At 42.9% G+C, this 20,775-nt stretch overlaps 1 protein-coding gene across 5 annotated transcripts in view; it reads right to left on the bottom strand.

Moving 5' to 3' along the window:
- Positions 1 to 7,948: 7,948 nt before the first annotated feature.
- Positions 7,949 to 20,775, bottom strand: part of LOC106570463 (neurabin-1) — a 149,525-nt gene continuing 136,698 nt past the window's right edge. For 3 of the 5 annotated variants that reach the window (XM_014142825.3, XM_014142830.3, XM_014142828.3), the window contains 4 exons: positions 19,127 to 19,246; positions 18,529 to 18,552; positions 17,997 to 18,179; positions 7,949 to 17,424 (listed from right to left, as the gene is read on the bottom strand). In XM_014142825.3, coding sequence (XP_013998300.2) covers positions 17,191 to 17,424; positions 17,997 to 18,179; positions 18,529 to 18,552; positions 19,127 to 19,246 — 561 coding nt within the window. In that variant the 3' untranslated portion in view covers positions 7,949 to 17,190. The remainder of the gene's footprint in view (positions 17,425 to 17,996; positions 18,180 to 18,528; positions 18,553 to 19,126; positions 19,247 to 20,775) is intronic. The other 2 variants (XM_014142829.3, XM_014142831.3) reach the window with 1 other exon arrangement.

The raw sequence follows: 20,775 nt of genomic DNA, 5'->3' as shown, positions 1-20,775 counted from the left end.
GTGAGTTGTACATCACACAAGGAAACACAGAAACATAGAGCAGTGAAAAAATACGTAAAAAATATGAACTTGTTACAATCATTATTGAGCCTACATTTTCCACCAAGAGTGTCTGAATGTCTCTTGCACATTAATTTATACTGCCTAATAGCAGGAGTATGTACAGTTGAAGTGGGAAGTCTACATACACTTAGATTGGAGTCATTAAAACTAGTTTTTCAACCACTCCACAAATTTCTTGTTGACACACTATAGTTTTGGCAAGTCAGTAAGGACATCTACTTTGTGCATGACACAAGTCATTTTTCCAACAATTGTTTACAGACAGATTATTTTCCTTATAATCCACTGTATCACAATTCCAGTGGGTCAGAAGTTTACATACACTAAGTTGACTGTGCCTTTAAACAGCTTGGAAAATTCCAGAAAATTATGTCATGGCTTTAGAAGCTTCTGATAGGCTAATTGACATAATTTGAGTCAATTGGAGGTGTACTTGTGGGTGTATTTCAAGGCCTACCTTCAAACTCAGTGCCTCTTTGCTTGACATCATGGGAAAATCAAAAGAATCAACCAAGACCTCCGAAAACAAATTGTAGACCTCCACAAATCTGGTTCATCCTTGGGAGCAATTTCCAAACGCCTGAAGGTACCACATTCATCTGTATAAACAATAGTACGGAAGTATAAACACCATGGGACCACACAGCCGTCATACCTTTCAGGAAGGAGACGTGTTCTGTCTCCTAGAGATGAACGTACTTTGGTGCGAAAAGTGCAAATCAATCCCAGAACGACAGCAAAGGACATTGTGAAGATGCTGGAGGAAACAGGTACAAAAGTATCTATATCCACAGTAAAACGAGTCCTATATTGACATAACCCGAAAGGCCGCTCAGCAAGGAAGAAGACACTGCTCCAAAACCGCCATAAAAAAGCCAGACTCCGGTTTGCAACTGCACATGTGGACAAAGATCGTACTTTTTGGAGAAATATCCTCTGGTCTGATGAAACAAAAATAGAACTGTTTGGCCATAATGACCATTGTTATGTTTGGAGGAAAAAGGGGGAGGCCTGCAAGTCAAAGAACCCCATCCCAACCGTGAAGCACGGGGGTGGCAGCATCATGTTGTGGGGGTGCTTTGCTGCAGGAGGGACTGGTACACTTCACAAAATAGATGGCATCATGGGAAAGGAAAATTATGTGGATATATTGAGGCAACACCTCAAGACATCAGTCAGGAAGTTAAAGCTTGGTCGCAAATGGGTCTTCCAAATGGACAATGACCCCAAGCATACTTCCAAAGTTGTGGCAAAATGGCTTAAGGACAACAAAGTCAAGGTATTGGAGTGGCCATCACAAAGCCCTGACCTCAATCCTATAGAAAATTTGTGGGCAAAACTGAAAAAGCGTGTGCGAGCAAGGAGGCCTACAAACCTGACTCAGTTACACCTGCTCTGTCAGGAGGAATGGGCCAAACTTCACCCAACTTATTGTGGGAATCTTGTGGAAGGCTACCTGAAACATTTGACCCAAGTTAAACAATTTAAAGGCATTGCTACCAAATACTAATTGAGTGTATGTAAACTTCTGACCCACTGGGAATGTGATGAAAGAAATAAAAGCTGAAATAAATCATTCTCTCTACTATTATTCTGACATTTCACATTATTAAAATAAAGTGGTGATCCTAACTGACCTAAGACAGGGAATTTTTACTCGGATTAAATGTCAGGAATTGTGACAACCTGAATTGTGACAAAATCTATTTGGCTAAGGTGCATGTAAACATCTGACTTCAACTGTATGGCCCTTTACCTAGCATTGTTAATTAAGATGGCACAAAGAGCAGGAGTGAATATACCTGCATGCATGAGGAGAATGACAACAAGAAGTCTATCATCTTACATTCCTTTCCAACTCTATAAATTCTCCCTGTTCACAGTTTATATTTCTGTAAAAGCATCCTGCTCAGTGTACTCTAAGTGGGTCTGATAGAGGTCTATCGCCCTCCAGTGGGTGGTATCCTACAGTACTCCTCTCTGCCTGTGTTAGCACTGTTGACAGTTGAATAACCCATCACCCCCTCCAGTGGGTGGTATCCTACAGTACTCCTCTCTGTCTGTGTTAGCACTGTTGACAGTTAAATAATCCACACCCTCCAGTGGGTGGTATCCGACAGTACTCCTCTCTGTCTGTGTTAGCACTGTTGACAGTTAAATAACCCACCACACCCTCCAGTGGGTGGTATCCTACAGTACTCCTCTCTGTCTGTGTTAGCACTGTTGACAGTTAAATAACCCACACCCTCCAGTGGGTGGTATCCTACAGTACTCCTATCTGCCCGTGTTAGCACTGTTGACAGTTAAATAACCCATCACCCCCTCCAGTGGGTGGTATCCTACAGTACTCCTATCTGCCCGTGTTAGCACTGTTGACAGTTAAATAACCCACACCCTCCAGTGGGTGGTATCCTACAGTACTCCTCTCTGTCTGTGTTAGCACTGTTGACAGTTAAATAACCCACACCCTCCAGTGGGTGGTATCCTACAGTACTCCTATCTGCCCGTGTTAGCACTGTTGACAGTTAAATAACCCATCACCCCCTCCAGTGGGTGGTATCCTACAGTACTCCTCTCTGTCTGTGTTAGCACTGTTGACAGTTAAATAACCCACCACACCCTCCAGTGGGTGGTATCCTACAGTACTCCTCTCTGTCTGTGTTAGCACTGTTGACAGTTAAATAACCCATCACACCCTCCAGTGGGTGATATCCTGGGTGGTATCCTACAGTACTCCTCTCTGTCTGTGTTAGCACTGTTGACAGTTAAATAACCCACACCCTCCAGTGGGTGGTATCCTACAGTACTCCTCTCTGCCTGTGTTAGCACTGTTGACAGTTAAATAACCCACCACACCCTCCAGTGGGTGGTATCCTACAGTACTCCTCTCTGCCTGTGTTAGCACTGTTGATAGTTAAATAACCCACACCCTCCAGTGGGTGGTATCCTACAGTACTCCTCTCTGCCTGTGTTAGCACTGTTGACAGTTAAATAACCCACCACCCCCTCCAGTGGGTGGTATCCTACAGTACTCCTCTCTGCCTGTGTTAGCACTGTTGACAGTTAAATAACCCACCACAACCTCCAGTGGGTGGTATCCTACAGTACTCCTCTCTGTCTGTGTTAGCACTGTTGACAGTTAAATAACCCACACCCTCCAGTGGGTGGTATCCTGGGTGGTATCCTACAGTACTCCTCTCTGCCTGTGTTAGCACTGTTGACAGTTAAATAACCCACCACACCCTCCAGTGGGTGGTATCCTACAGTACTCCTCTCTGCCTGTGTTAGCACTGTTGACAGTTAAATAACCCACCACACCCTCCAGTGGGTGTTATCCTGGGTGGTATCCTACAGTACTCCTCTCTGCCTGTGTTAGCACTGTTGACAGTTAAATAACCCACCACACCCTCCAGTGGGTGGTATCCTACAGTACTCCTCTCTGCCTGTGTTAGCACTGTTGACAGTTAAATAACCCATCACACCCTCCAGTGGGTAATATCCTGGGTGGTATCCTACAGTACTCCTCTCTGCCTGTGTTAGCACTGTTGACAGTTAAATAACCCACCACACCCTCCAGTGGGTGGTATCCTGGGTGGTATCCTACAGTACTCCTCTCTGCCTGTGTTAGCACTGTTGACAGTTAAATAACCCACCACACCCTCCAGTGGGTGGTATCCTACAGTACTCCTCTCTGCCTGTGTTAGCACTGTTGACAGTTAAATAACCCATCACACCCTCCAGTGGGTGATATCCTGGGTGGTATCCTACAGTACTCCTCTCTGTCTGTGTTAGCACTGTTGACAGTTAAATAACCCACACCCTCCAGTGGGTGGTATCCTACAGTACTCCTCTCTGCCTGTGTTAGCACTGTTGATAGTTAAATAACCCACACCCTCCAGTGGGTGGTATCCTACAGTACTCCTCTCTGTCTGTGTTAGCACTGTTGACAGTTAAATAACCCATCACCCCCTCCAGTGGGTGGTATCCTACAGTACTCCTCTCTGTCTGTGTTAGCACTGTTGACAGTTAAATAACCCACCACCCCCTCCAGTGGGTGGTATCCTACAGTACTCCTCTCTGTCTGTGTTAGCACTGTTGACAGTTAAATAACCCACCACCCCCTCCAGTGGGTGGTATCCTACAGTACTCCTCTCTGTCTGTGTTAGCACTGTTGACAGTTAAATAACCCACACCCTCCAGTGGGTGGTATCCTACAGTACTCCTCTCTGCCTGTGTTAGCACTGTTGACAGTTAAATAACCCACCACACCCTCCAGTGAGTGGTATCCTACAGTACTCCTCTCTGTCTGTGTTAGCACTGTTGACAGTTAAATAACCCACCACACCCTCCAGTGGGTGGTATCCTACAGTACTCCTCTCTGCCTGTGTTAGCACTGTTGACAGTTAAATAACCCACACCCTCCAGTGGGTGGTATCCTGGGTGGTATCCTACAGTACTCCTCTCTGCCTGTGTTAGCACTGTTGACAGTTAAATAACCCATCACACCCTCCAGTGGGTGGTATCCTACAGTACTCCTCTCTGCCTGTGTTAGCACTGTTGACAGTTAAATAACCCATCACACCCTCCAGTGGGTGATATCCTGGGTGGTATCCTACAGTACTCCTCTCTGCCTGTGTTAGCACTGTTGACAGTTAAATAACCCACCACACCCTCCAGTGGGTGGTATCCTACAGTACTCCTCTCTGCCTGTGTTAGCACTGTTGACAGTTAAATAACCCACCACACCCTCCAGTGGGTGTTATCCTGGGTGGTATCCTACAGTACTCCTCTCTGTCTGTGTTAGCACTGTTGACAGTTAAATAACCCACCACCCCCTCCAGTTGGTGGTATCCTACAGTACTCCTCTCTGCCTGTGTTAGCACTGTTGATAGTTAAATAACCCATCACCCCCTCCAGTGGGTGGTATCCTACAGTACTCCTCTCTGTCTGTGTTAGCACTGTTGACAGTTAAATAACCCACCACACCCTCCAGTGGGTGGTATCCTACAGTACTCCTCTCTGCCTATGTTAGCACTGTTGACAGTTAAATAACCCACCACACCCTCCAGTGGGTGGTATCCTACAGTACTCCTCTCTGCCTGTGTTAGCACTGTTGACAGTTAAATAACCCACCACACCCTATCTAAACAAATGCAAAGAACAAATGTAGCCACAAAGCTGCTACCAATGCCCTGAGTCTCAGATGTAGCAGTAGGACACTGTTCACTAGGTGTGTATAGAGTTCACAGAAGGCTGCTGAGGGGAGGATGGCCTTTATCTTGGCCAGGTCGCAGTTGTAAATGAGAACTTGTTCTCAGCTGGCCTACCTGGTGAAATAAAGGTGAACTAATAATAATAATAATATTAATAATAAGGGCCAGAATGGAGCAAATGGAATGGCATCAAACACCTAAAAGCCATGTGTTTTATGTAATTGTTACCATTCTACTGATTCTGCTACCAGTAATTACCAGAGCCCGTTCTCCCCAATGAAGTGCCACCAGCCTCCTGTGATAGAGTTAACACAATGCCCCTACTATTTACAAGCTGATATCTGTGATCTATCAAGTCCCCAAACAACCACACATGGAGGCCTACATTAGTCAGTCAACAGTGGCAGTAGGATACACCATTACCATGCGTGAATTTGATCACAACCATACCTTTACCTTAGTTCCTGCATACTCCTACCATGCACAACTGATACGGGAATTAAGTTATCAATGTTCTTAAACCGAACTTCAATTTAATTTCTCAGTTTGTATACCAGAAGGTGTAAGGTTCTGGTTGAAGGAAACAGACTGAGACCCAGCCTACAATAATCAGGATGTTTATTTACGATGTACACAGCCTTTTATACCTAACATTTGGTCATATGAATGCCCCTCCTCTTCTCTAACAGTGATGATGCACAAACTTTTCTACAACACATACATTGTTTCTCATATCTTGCACCTGGTACCCAATCCACTGTAAGTCTCAAGGTTTCTCCCCTCCCTGGGTGGGGAGACATTCTTCCTGTTATCAGTTCCTCCGTGGTCCCAAGTTGTCTGCTGTCTGTTAACAGTTCCCCTTTTCCTTGAACGTCTCACTTACATTGCTAAATATTAAAGTCTCAGCTTTTCCCATGGACACACATTAGTACATTAACCTTATAATCACTCGGTTATACATTTTCAGGGTGAAATCATTTAGTCAAACCTTTAATCATATAATTTCCATTACAACAATCCTGGTCTGGAGTCAAAACTGACTAGGACAACCACAACCATGCCTTTACCTTAGTTGCTACATACTCCTACCATGCACAACCCTAGTCTGGAATCAAAACTGACTAGGACAACCACAACCCTGCCTTTACCTTAGTTGCTACATACTCCTACCATGCACAACCCTAGTCTGGAATCAAAACTGACTAGGACAACCACAACCATGCCTTTACCTTAGTTGCTACATACTCCTACCATGCACAACCCTAGTCTGGAATCAAAACTGACTAGGACAACCACAACCCTGCCTTTACCTTAGTTGCTACATACTCCTACCATGCACAACCCTAGTCTGGAATCAAAACTGACTAGGACAACCACAACCCTGCCTTGCTTGTATGAGGCCAGGACCATGGGTTTGTCCTCCACCTCCAGCAGCACAGTGTCGATATCCAGGTTGGTAGTGTAGAGTATCTCCAGGACCTCCACTTTGTTGTTGGTCTGTAGGGCCTTCAGGAAACGGCCTTGATCCTCCACACAGTCTGCTATCTGTGGGTCAGCAGCTCCTCACTGTCCCTTCTCTTCTCCTGGTGTTACTACTGCCCTCACCAAGGCATGGATGCATCTTCTGATGATGTCATAAATGGTGCATAGTAGTAGGCTTACACAGACACAGAGACATAGACATCCTCTCTTGCAGTGACAGTGTCCACACAACAACAAAGCATAGCAGGATTATAGAAAGAGAAAGAGAGAGGAAGGGAGGAAGTCAATGAGAAAGAGAGAGGAAGGAAGGAAGTGAAAGAGAGGGAAGGCGGAAAAGAGAGTGGGGAGTGAATTTCAATCCATCTAGAATCATGTTATTAGGCAGGTTCTAAATAGAGAGGAAGGTGAGTAGGGAGGATCAGTGCCAAATGGAACCCATACGGCTCTGGTTCAAAATAGTACACTATAAAGGGCATAAGGTTTCATTTGGGACAACGGTAACCTGGGACTCAGTTCAGTTTGGATTGAATCAGGCAGACGTGGGTTGGCAAGTGTTGTCCACACTCTGACAGAATAGCATTACGGGGCATATGCTCACAGTCACATGGTCAGGTGAAAATAATAATAGTATAATACATTAAATGTATATTTAGCTCCATGTAGGGAAGTCAAGCAAGGTTAAAAGTGAACAAGCTTATTCCATGCATTCTGCAAAGCTCTGTGATAACCACCTGAAATTGATCTTGAAGTATTTACTGTCTGCAGGGTGTGATATGAGTGTATATTATCTAGGCCTACAGGCTATAGGCCCTGGTCAAAAGTAGTACACTATATCGGGTGCCATTTGGGATGCACTCCTTACACTACTGTGTCTACTTTGTGTGTTCTCTTGAGTTTTTCATGCCAAAAATAAGGAGTTCAATTGATATTGAGAATATTACTGGAGCTCTGTCAGTATAGGCATCCTGGGGTTCTTCATAGAGCTACAGGACTAGCTCTGGTCCATCACGCTACGACAACAACGACGAGTTGCCTCCGCCTCCGAGTGTACTAGACTAGAGGAACTTGCACTATCACCCTGGACCAGAGCTAGAAAGGGACATGAGAAAAAATGTTTCATAGTACGGTTCCAACATGAATAACAGGGGACGACTGCATGAGGCTAAACACAGTAAAAAATGACGGAACAATGACAGTGACTCTGTTCCATTTTATTCAGTGTGACAGACAGCTGCCCATTCAACTTTTCAAAATGCAAAAGAGGGAGAGCAAGAAAATGAGAAAAAAGAAAGAGGGGAAAAAGAAGCACAGATTTTTTTATGTGAACTAATGCAGCTAGCCTAGCAGTCATGATTATCTCTCACTCTCAGAACATTCTCATGGACAGATCAACACCCCTCCAGCCCCACACAAACTGTACACAAGCTGCACACTGACGCAGTAGAAAACAAGGCTTCTTCAGGGTTAATACAGCATATTGCTTTCAGCTTTTACTGTACATACAAAAGTCATAGAGTGCTGTCCAACGGTAGACTGGGCAGGTGAGAGTTGGGAATAGGTTGGAGTAGTGTTTTGTCATAAGCCCAGACGCTCTGTTTTAAGAGTAGTACTGGACTAGATTGAGAGAAAGGATGCCGCAACTTCAATAACAATGGAAGAGGAGGGAAAAAAATGTTTTCTCAGGTTATACAATTTAAATCGGGTTAATATACAAACTTCAATCATTGGTAATGCCTCGATTTGATGATCATCATTATCCTTTTTACAACATTTTATGAACATTTGTTTTAGAACTTTTTGGCAAAAGGATAATCATACAATTACTTGATATTATAATGATGCGTTAATACACTAATGTTGCATAAGTTATTATAAACAATATACAAGATGCTTTGTTTTTAACATAAAATAATAAATAATGCCATATAAACATGAATACCGGTGTGATCTAAGTGACATTGCATGGAGGTATCTTATCTTTGTCTCTTATCCCATCCACCAACACACAGGGTATACTTGCCTTTAAAAGGAAAGTTCACTCAGCAGTCAAGTGAAGATAGAGCACTTTCATTAAAGAGAAAAAACTGTGATGATTATGTATTTTTTGGGGAGAGTGAACTATCCCTTTAACCCTTATATGGTTTGAAAATGGCAGATTTGGGCGCTGATAAATGCCTAAATTGGAATGCAGTAGTTGTACAGTAACATGCTATACATGATGTCAGACCTCAGGCTGTACACTTCACTTCAGTATGTGTTTTGAATGACAGGTGTCCTGAACTTGAGTACTGTGTGCAACAAGAAGTTGCTCCGTCCCTGCAGCTAATTGGGCAACGTTTTTGTTGTCCGAGTGAAGGAAATGCTGTAAGTTAAGAGAACTTAATGTATTCTGAAAGATGAGACGTTGAGGATTATAAATACTGCCTTGATGTCAAACAAGCAAGCCAAACACCAGAGTCCAAATGTGCACTTCACATTTCCATTTCATAAAACTCATGTCAGATACAGTGTCAGTGTTTATGATCACTATGTTTGATGTACAGTTACAAGATGACATGACGTTATACCCTTGGGTGTTCTGAACAGAATGAACCTGTTTGTCTATTGTGAAGTAAATGTACCGCAGCACACGCACCTGAATGCACTCATGACCCCTTTCTATGCGCAGCAAAATGCTGATCTGTGTCCCTGAATTGCATTGTGAAAGCCTAACACTGTAATATCGCATTTCATAATTTAGCTTGTCATGCTGGCAATAGAACAGGCTTTCAAATGATGCCCACTTGACCCAGATTGCGATTTATGGACTGTTTTTGGATTGCGTAAACAGCAATTCTGTGAGGGCGGGATGCAGGGTTATGTTCCAAACAAAACATGTGTGCTTGCTCTAGTTCCTCAATAGCACAGGTAGGAGAGCAAAAAAAAAGAAAGTTATATAGGGTGTCCAATTAAAAAGGCATATTTTGAACAATGGATAAAATAATATGTAAATGTATAGATAATCCTCTAAGAAGATATTGGAGTTTTTACCCATATAGGATGTCCAGAATTGGGGTGACTAAATCAATAGAGGCCAAAAAAAAAGTTTTATAAAATCTGGAAAATTGCATCACATCAGCTAGGCTGGATTCTGTGCAAACATTAAGACTACTGTATACTTGACAAACTCACTTTCCCGTTGAACTCATCTTTCTTCTCGAAACCACGGGACATAAAACAATATAGAAGTAAGATGGATATCGATTTTGAGACATAACATGTAGTATTTTCATATTTTATTATAGACTTTTCATATTAATTCTTGGTCTTTTTCGAAGATTTCTCTAAAAAACAATCGTATATCTTTGAAATGTCAACGGAGCGCCGAGCATACATCAAGCTTTTATTTTCAAAGCCTTTTACATTTAATTCAGTTCGTGTCACGCCAATTTACCTTTTTGCAACCCGCAGAAACAACTTTGAAGAAGACAACCACAAAATGTAAAATCCTAAAAAGTTATGAGAAACTTGCACCGCTGTGTCAACAGAGCTTGGTGTTTATTGTCGGATGTACTAGGTTACGAAATCTGACTTTTTTATATGTTAGAGGAAGACCCCACTGAAAGATTCAGAACATGAATAATCATATTTGTCTTGGTACAAATGTATTATATAACATAAGGAAGTGAAATTTCATCACCAAAGCACGTTTTCTGGGCAGAGTGGCTGAAAACCCTACCTTATTGTTGAAGACTTTTTGAGTCATAAAAGTGCATTGGAACTGTGAACACTTCAGAGAGGTGTGTGTCCACTTGGAGACACCAGTTAGACCTCTCACTCAAGGCCTTGTAATTGTTTTGTCTTATGTTGCACCTACCCCACATTACTCCATTACAACAGCAGCATCACCATCATGGAGACATTTCAATGGCTATACAATGTATGTAAACATGAACAAATGATGATTCCTGGGTAAGATAATGGAACATAATGACTCATGAGCTTAAAATATATTCAAAATACATGTTGCATAAAACATAATTACCACAACAGTATCAATCAAATTTTGGAAACACCTACTCATTCCAGGGTTTTTCTTTTCTTTTTACTATTTTCTACATTGTAGAATAATATTGAAGACATCAAAACTTTGACATAACACATATGGAATCATGTAGTAACCAAAAAGGTGTTAGACAAATTATTTTATATTTGAGATCCTTCAAAGTAGCCACCCTTTGCCTTGATGACAGCTTTGCACACTCTTGGCATTCTCTCAACCAGCTTCATGATGTAGTCACCTGGAATGCATTTCAATTAACAGGTGTGCCTTGTTAAAAGTACATTTTGAGTGTGTTTGAGCCAATCAGTTGTGTTGTGACAAGGTAAGGGTGGTATACAGTAGATAGACCTATTTGGGGAAAAAGACCATGTCCATTTATTGCAAGAACAGCTCAAGAGAAATTACAGTCCATCATTACTTTAAGACATGAAGGTCAGTCAATGCGGAGAATGTCAAGATCTTTGAAAGTTTCTTCAAGTGCAGTCGCAAAAACCATCAAGCGCTATGATGAAACTGGCTCTCATGAGGACCATCACAGGAAAGGAAGACCCAGAGTTACCTCTGCTGCAGAGGATAAGTTCATTAGAGTTAAGTGCACCTCAGATTGCAGCCCAAATAAATGCTTCACAGAGTTCAAGTAACACACACATCTCAACATCAACTGTTCAGAGGAAACAATCAGGCCTTCATGGTCAAATCAAGGCACACCTAACCAGCATGGCTACCACAGCATTCTGCAGTGATATGCCATCCTATCTGGTTTGCACTTAGTGGGACTATCATTTGTTTATTCAACAGGACATTGACCCAAAACAACCCTCCAGACTGTGTAAGGGCTATTTGACCAAGGAAAGTGATGAGTGCTGCATTAGATGACCTGGCCTCCACAATCAACTGATCTCAACCCAATTGAGATGGTTTAGGATGAGTTGGACCGCAGAGTACAGGAAAAGCAGCCAACACTTTTTTGGTTACTACATGATTCCATATGTGTTATTTCATAGTTCTGATATCTTCACTATTATTCTACAATGTAGAAATTAGTAAAAATATAGAAAAACCCTGGAATGAGTAGGTGTGTCCAAACTTCTGACTGGTACTGTATGTCAATGTCCTTTAAAAAAAAACTGATGTAAAGGTATCTATGAAACAGAAATATTAACTCCAAAACGGTTGGACTGTATTGCGTGTATGTATCTATTCTAGTGAAACGTTTGTAATCTCAGTAATTGTGTATGTACTGTGGCGAAACTGAGTCAATGATGAACCTGCGCACAAATGTAATCCTCTCTTTCAGATTCTGTATCTTTCTTCAAATGTTTCAGTGTACACAGGTAGTGGGATAAACATTATGCCCTGTTCTAAAAATGCCAATCATGGAAAACGAGCCATTTCGTAATCACAGGGCATAAAACACAAACAGAATCATCTGAAAAGATATGGTCATATTATTTGCCAGCTTTGAGACAATCGGGTAGAAGCTGGTAGGGTTGCGAAATTCTAGGCAGCGGTTGGGTTTTACTTTAGTTATTTAGAGTAGGGGTTCTCATACTTTTTGGGGTTGGGGACCCCTTTTGTGTTAGCAAATTCATCAGAGACATCTGCAGTAGTCTACAAGGCTGGATGAACAAATGCTGCATTCAAGACAACTGGGAGCTCGGAACTCTGTACTCGGAAATCTCCGACCTCAGACTTCAGTGCATTCAAGACATCTGGGAACTCTGAAAAAAACTAGCTCCGAACTGTTATCTAACTCGGAATTCCAAGTCAGAAACTCGTTCCTCCTAGAGCTCTGACTTACCGATCTGAAGATCAAAGACGTCACGATTTGACCGCGTTTTTTTCAGTTCCCAGTTGTCTTGAAAGCACCATGGGAAATAACATTTCAAAGGCCCACCTCTTGGTATCGGAGAGATTTTTTTTGCAGTTTTCAAGCTAATTTCCTGCAATTCTACACATTATGCCATGAGGCACCGATATACATTTTTTTTGCAACTTTAAAACTAATATCCTGCAAGTCTACCCAATTTGCCATGAGGCAGAGAGAAAACTTAGCAGTTTTAAAGCTTAAATTACAGTGCATTTAGGTTTTAAATAAAACAGTTTGGGGGAATAGTAATGAGTTGGTGGAGTAATGTGGATACCAATATCCCTGTGAGCCTCCCAGGCCCATGTTGCCCAGAGTTAAGAACATAGATTGTAGATTAATAATATTACATTGTGTTACACACTTTAAACTTATTCCACAGATCCCTTGGCCAAAAGTCATTTAATCTGTTTTTAGTAATATACATGAAAAAAATCATGTAAAAAATGTATATACAGTGCATTCAGAAAGTATTCAGACCTTGACTTTTTCCACATTTTGTTAGGTTACAGCCTTATTCTAAAAATGATTAAATTAATTTGTATTCCTCATCAATCTACACACATTACCCCATAATGCCAAAGTGAAAACAGGTTTTTAGAAATTTTTGCAAATGTATTAAATTTAAAAAACAGAAATACCTTACTTATATAAGTATTCAGATCCTTTGCTATGAGACTCAAAATTGAGCTCAGGTGCATCCTGTTTCCATTGATCATCCTTGAGATGTTTCTACAACTTGATTGGAATCCACCAGTAGTAAATTAAATTGATTGGACAAGATTTGTAAAGGCACACACCTGTCTATATAAGGTTCCCACAGTTGACAGTGCATGTCAGAGCAAAAACCTAGCCATGAGGTTGAAGGAATTGTCCGTAGAGCTCCTAGACAGGATTGTGTCGAGGTACAGATCTGGGGAAGGGTACCAAAACATTTCTGCAGCATTGAAGGTCCCCAAGAACACAGTGGCCTCCATCAATCTTAAATGGAAGAAGTTTGGAACCACCAAGACTCCTAGAGCTGGCCGCCCGGCCAAACTGAGCAACCGGGGGAGAAGGGCCTTGGTCGGGGAGGTGACCAAGAACCCGATGGTCACTCTGACAGAGCCTCAGAGTTCCTCTGTGGAGATGAGAGAACCTTCCAGAAGGACAACCATCTCTGCATTACTCCACCAATCAGGCCTTTATGGCAGAGTGGCCAGACGGAAGCCACTCTTCAGTAAAAGGCACATGACAACCTGCTTGGGTTGTCAAGGACTCTCAGCCATTAGAAATGAGATTCTCTGGTCTGATGAAACTTAGATTGAACTCTTTGGCCTGAATGCCAAGTATCACATCTGGAGGAAACCTCGCACCATCCCTTTGGTGAAGCATGGTGGTGGCAACATCATGTTGTGGAGATGTTTTTCAATGGCAAGGACTGGGAAACTAGTCAGGATCGAGGGAAAGATGAATGGAGCATAGTACAGAGAGATCCTTGAAGAAAATCTGCTCCAGAGCGCTCAGGACCTCAGACTGGGGCGAAGGTTCACCTTCCAACAGGAAAACAACCCTAAGAACACAGCCAAGACAAAGCAGGAGTGGCTTCGGGGCATGTATCTGAATGTCCTTGAGTGGCCAAGCCAGAGCCCGGACTTGAACCCGATTGAACATCTCTGGAAAGACCTGAAAATAACTGTGCAGAAACGTTCCCCATCCAACCTGACATAGCTTGAGAGGATCTGCAGAGGAGAATGGGAGAAACTTCCAAATACAGGTGTGCCAAGCTTGTAGCGTCATACTCAAGAAGACTCAAGGCTGTATTCGCTGCCAAATGTTCTTCAACAAAGTACTGAGTAAAGGGTCTGAATACTTACGTAAATGTGATATTTAGTTTTTTTCCCATACATTTTCTAAAATGTCTAAAAAGCTGTTTTTGCTTCGTCATTAAGTGGTATTGTGTGTAAATTGATGAGGGAAAAAAAACTATTTAACGCATTTTACAAAAAAACTAACGTAACAAAATGTGGAAAAAAGTCAAGAGGTCTGAATACTTTCCCAATGTACTGTATATACAGTACCAGTCAAAAGTTTGGACACCCCTACTCATTTCAGGGCTTTATTATATTTTGATTTGTTTAACACTTTTTTGGTTACTCCATGATTCCATATCTGTTATTTCATAGTTTTGATGTCTTCACTACTTTTCTACAATGTAGAAAATAGTAAAAATAAAGATAAATCCTCGAATGAGTAGGTGTGTCCAAACTTTTGACAGGTACTGTATATATTTTAGATCTGTCCGCTTAAACCTTACTGTACCTCCGCGACCCCACTTTGAGAACCCGATTTAGAGAGTATCAAAAAGAGGTTGAAAGCAGGTCACAGGCGGAGGCTGATGAAGCTATGTTCTCTTTGAAATGTCATCATCCTGTTTTTGGAGCAGGGTCTGGTATGTTACAAATTCATGGAACTGTTCACTTCACACTAAGAGGAATCAGTCCACTCACTAAGTCCTTAGTCATTCATAGTGCGAAGTGCTCTAATGCGATGCAGAGGCCAGTTTACTGTTAGCAGACTAAAGAGTTTAGTTCATACAGTAGTTGGAATTCCAGTGTTGAGATCTCCATTGTAGTTCCAGTAAGGAGTATAAATACTTTTCCTCCCACAAACTTGGTTCTTATTCCAGTAAGACTTGAACTTGTCTATTCAATAGACTTCAGTTCCTCTTGAGTAGTTCCAGTGTTGTCATCATTCTCCAGTAGTAGGAGTCAAGGAGCAGGCCTGACCCCTAGAGTGGTGAGATCTGGATATTGCCTCACCATCCACTACACAGACCTGACCCCTAATGGTGAGATCTAGGTATTGCCCCACCTAGTGGTTAGGTCTGGGTATTGCCCCACCATCCACCACCCAGCCCTGACCCCTAGTGTTGAGATCTAGGTATTGCCCAACCAAGTGGTAAGATCTGGGTATTGCCCCATCATCCACCACACAGCCCTGACCCCTAGCGGTGAGATCTAGGTGTTGGTTGCCCCACCTAGTGGTGAGATCTGGGTATTGCCCCACCTAGTGGTGAGATCTGGGTATTGCCCCACCTAGTGGTGAGATCTGGGTATTGCCCCACCTAGTGGTGAGATCTGGGTATTGCCCCACCAAGTGGTGAGATCTGGGTATTGCCCCACCAAGTGGTGAGATCTGGGTATTGCCCCACCAAGTGGTGAGATCTGGGTATTGCCCCACCAAGTGGTGAGATCTGGGTATTGCGTTCACTATCCCCTACACAGGTCATTTGTAGAGAATGTGCTTCATCAAAGCTATGATGGGAAGATTCAGATTCCATAAATCTATCGATCTATCTGCACAGGATTTACATGTTCATTTGACAAAAAATGGCACATTAGACTTCTCTATGTGATCATATATGTACATTGTCATTATGTCTAAAGGTGTTTTACATAACACATCATAAAAAGAGGAGGAACACAGACGAGTGTGAAGGTGATATATTTGGGTGTTTCTGTTTTCCGAATGAATAAATAAACCTGAATTACAGCAAAATAAATAATATGTAATGGAGGTAGAGGTTTGGAAACACTATGACAGGGTTTCCAAAACTTGGTCCTCAGGACCCCAAGGGGTGCACGTTTTGGTTTCAACTAATCATCAAGCTTTGATCATTTGAATCAGCTGTGTGGTGTTAGGGCAAAAACTAAACGTGCACACCTTGGGATCCGTAGGACTGAGTTTGGGAAACGCTGCACTACGAGGATGTACAATGAAGTGAAAGGTAGGCAGGTGGGTGGGCAGCATTTTTACTATCCAACTGTCTGGTCATTTTGGTATTTGTTCGGTGGTACAGTAGCGTGATGGCCTCCAGCGCTACATCCTCCAGTAGTAGTGCACTGAACTCCACAGCCTGAACTCAAGCCCTGTTAGGTGTTATACTAGAGATATTACAGAAAGGAGGAGATGGGAATCGCATTGGGCTATGAATGGAGGAACGTATAACGCCCCACTCAGCACAGCAGACTGTCAACCAATCGCATTCACGTTGTCATGCTGCATCACGTTGTTGCTAAGCAAATCGTCACGCAATTCTCAAAGTCAGGGTATGAATCTCAAAGTCAGGGTATGAATCGAGAAACCTGCCTATCTTCCTCAAAAGTACGTAATGTCACGATTCCAAAGCTATACGATATTACACAGAACAAGTTAATTATCTCACATCTCGGAAAAGATTTGTAATGTTGGGTTTTTGACCCAGCACCCAATTGAGCTCTCCTTGTCCCAGAATCACCCAGAATGCACCGCGGGCCCATTGACGACACATGGGCAACGTACACAATGAGCATTAATACGATTCCACTGTAGTTTCCCCATCTCCTCCTTAAAAGTATCTCTGGTTATATCAATTGACATATCACATAATATATCTGGTATTTTAGCTCAGTGGTTCTGGTGACTGTTTCTATCCCTGGAGATGCTACTTTGTAGTGGTTGTTGGTAGAAAGACAAGGAGAGGTAGGTCTTAAAGCCGTGGGTTACTTTGCTGCGCCCTCTGCTGTCTCGGAGTGGCCCTCTGCTGTCTCGGAGTGGCCCTTGCTGCTGGGTTTGTGGGCCTGTTTCTGTTGCTGCTCCAGCTCTTTCTTACGGAGCTTCTCTCGCTGTTTGTCCAGTTTCTCCCGGTTCCTCCGAGCCTTCTCCATCAGGACCTTGAGGTCCTTTGCCTTCTTCTTGATCAGAGCCCGGTCGTGGGAGGAGGCAACGCCAAGGGTCTGTACACCAACACACACACACACAGGACAAGGGTCAGAGATCGGGGGGTGAGTGAACAGATGCACATCTGTAAGGGAAATCAAGTCCAGGGAATTGAACGCAGCAGCTAGGGTCTAATAAAATACATCACGAGCTGTAACAATTTTAGCCTGTTTTTTTTACAGTTAATATCTTTGGCCCAAAGCTTCAGGGCAAGTATAGAAGCTAATGACAGAAATGTATTCAGAATCAGTTACTATATTAAAAAGTTAAACTACTTGTAGCTTGGCGAGTTTCACCAAACACCCTAATATGACAATATGTAAACAAGGTGATACTAGTAACTTACTAGTGACTAAGGCCAGGATTCAATCCAAGGCACATTGTAGAGCAGCGCACTTTAACAGACTTTTATACTTGAGCTGACATGATCCTTTACCATGAATGTGATCTCTGCGAACGTCGGAGAAAATGCTTTTAAAAGGCACATTGTCAACTGTATAGTGCGGTGCTCTATAGCGCACCTCAGATTGAATCCCAAAGTGACTAACACAGCTGGATATGCACATTAACACAGGTTTCATCCCTTTACCTTGAGCTCAGCACTGTCCAGCTGCAGTAGCTGGTCTCCGTCTACGTTCTTGGCCATGAAATCTGGGATGTACTGCTCCAGGTTTAGTCCCATGAGCCAGCGGGACACCTGCTGGGAGGTCCACTCTGTCACAATGAGGTTCTGCCACTGGTGCTGCTTGGGGCACTGGCCCTCATCTAGGATCTAGATACACACACACACACACACACACACACACACACACACACACACACCACACACACACACCGGTTGGAGGTCTACAGAGAACCAAGCTTTCTTCAACCTTTATTTCTCTCTCCACATGAAGCGACGAGAGCGAACACATAGTGATGGATGATTTAAAATGAATCATTTCTAAATGTTTAGAATAGGTGTGGACAGCATGCTGAAGACTGAACATCACATAAGAAACACGCAGTCCCAAGGTTTTGGAGTATCTACCGCGTGTGTTAAAACAATATGAGCATTATTGACGGACGGAGGCGTGTGATGTAAACACATTTCCTTTTAGCCGTTCAGAGCCAGATCCTACCTCCTCATCTATCATATCCAGACTCTGAACATGGCAGCATGGGGGACAACAGGACAGAAGAGGCCAGTCAATACAAAAACACAGTAGCAGCAGTGGAACAGGGCACACAATGGTGCCCTTTACAGGCCTACAGGGCAGGGTCTGCCAAACTCTGTCCTGGGCCCCCGGGTGCACGTTTTGGTTTATGTCCTAGCACTACACAGCTGATTCAAATAACCAACTCATTATCAATCTTTGATTACTTGAATCAGCTGTGTAGAGCTAGGGAGGAAACAAAACGTGTACCCAGGGGGGGCCCAGGACAGAGTTTGGGAGGCCCTGCTACAGGGTACATACAAGATACAAAATGGCTGAATAGTGAACCTACCGTTGCTTACATAAAAGTTAGTTACATTTAATATAAGTTGTAAGGAATTAAACAGGAAACAGGTCAGTCGAACACCATTGTTACACTGTCTGGACACTTGGCAACCAGATGTTATTTGGCATGGCAGGAGCACTATGTGGTGAAATATAGGCACTTAAAATATAGTTCAATAACTACTGCTTGTTGATACTGGGTTGATACTTTATGTGAGATCAAATCTTTGTTTCTCACCTCGTCCGAGGAGAGCACCAGGGTGTGTGAGTGACCGGACATCTTGGCTTTAGTCAGCAGACCACTGACCTCCACTGAGCTGCTACTGCTGGTACTTAGATCATCCTTCACCACTGGACCCTATGGAGAACAACACCATGCAGAAGTCTATTAGTCCTTAGTCAAAACATTGTTTACATCCAAAATGGCATCCTATTCCCTATTTAGTGCCCTATGGGCCCTGGTCAAAAGTTTGTGTGCCATTTCATGCCCAGCCTTTTGTTTTTACCTTTATTTAACTAGGCAAGTCAGTTAACAACAAATTCTTATTTACAATGACGCCATACCCCGGCCAAACCTGGGCAATTGTGCGCCGCCCTATGGGACTCCCATTCACGTCCGGTTGTGATACAGCCTGGAATCGGACCAGGGTCTGTAGTGACACCTCAAGCACGGAGATGCAGTGCCTTAGACCGCTGTGCCACTCGGGAGCCCATCTCACATATTGTATTCCCCTCTCAACACAAAGAAATCCATTTTTGTTGTGTGATGTTTTTAATCCAAAGCAACTAAATTCCATTGTTAATGCTGATTTCAAAATGTATAGATGGACTAGACAGGACGGACTGTTACATACATATTTTGTGGACTTATTGCTAATTCAGAGACATATTGTATTGTTCAATGATGTGACGTAATGAAACATAACTTTGATATTATACTGCATAATTAAGCAAGTTTACTGTGGTTTGAGTTGTTGTTTGGGGATCTGTAGCTGAACTGAGTCACCTTCCCCCAGCAGTGTATGTGAGAGAGAGTGTGGGTGAGTGTGTGTGTATGTGCATATGTCGGTATGTGTATGTGCATGTGTGTGTGTGAGTGTATGACTGAACACGCATGTGCGCGTGCATGTGTGTTTATGTGTGTGTGTGTGTGTTTAGCTGCGAGACCTCAGTAGTTCTCCCTGTCCCCAGTGATAACAATAATAAACTGTCTGGCAGACAGACTGGGGGCATCTTAATCTCTGAAGCTTACAGCTGGCCAGACCTACCTACCTACCGCCCAAGGTGGGCTTTCCTTAGTCAACATGACTAAGGATGTCTGCACAAACATAACCCTCCTTGTGATTTGAGGTACTGTAAATCTGTCTGATTCTCTTGTCTGTGGCCAGATTGGATCCACTGAGCTCGGTAACTAGCTACTTCTTTGGGGTGAAAAGCTTGAGCCAGAAGCACACCTTCCATTAGTGATTCCCTGTTGTGCAGCCTTGAGGTTTGTGAGAAGAGAGAGAGATACATCACTTGAACCTCACCTCAGGGGAGCGGTAGGCAGCTAGATTCAGCCCTGGGACCATTTTTGTTGGTGGGGATGGTCGGGGGCCAGAAAATAATTATAATAATTTGTACACTACAAATTGACCACAACTAAGCCCAGAAAGAGATTGTATTTAAAAAATAACAATCATTTCATACCTTGATTACATTGAGACACAATTGCGTCTCTTCTTTTATTTGTGTGAATACTTGAGAACAGATTTCCTAAATTAAACACATTTTAAGCTGAATTCCAGTATTTTTTTACTATAAACTTTGGGGGGGCAAAACAAAATCACCGGTTTTGGCCCACGGGCCGACTGGTGCCGAGCTCTGCCTTAAGGTTATGTATCAAGA

This window comes from Salmo salar, chromosome 14, assembly GCF_965601325.2.
Source record: "Salmo salar chromosome 14, fSalSal1, whole genome shotgun sequence".
In the NCBI taxonomy this organism is placed as follows: Eukaryota; Metazoa; Chordata; class Actinopteri; order Salmoniformes; family Salmonidae; genus Salmo; species Salmo salar.
Note: the sequence above shows the minus strand (reverse complement) of the source record. Positions and strands in the feature narration are given on the sequence as shown.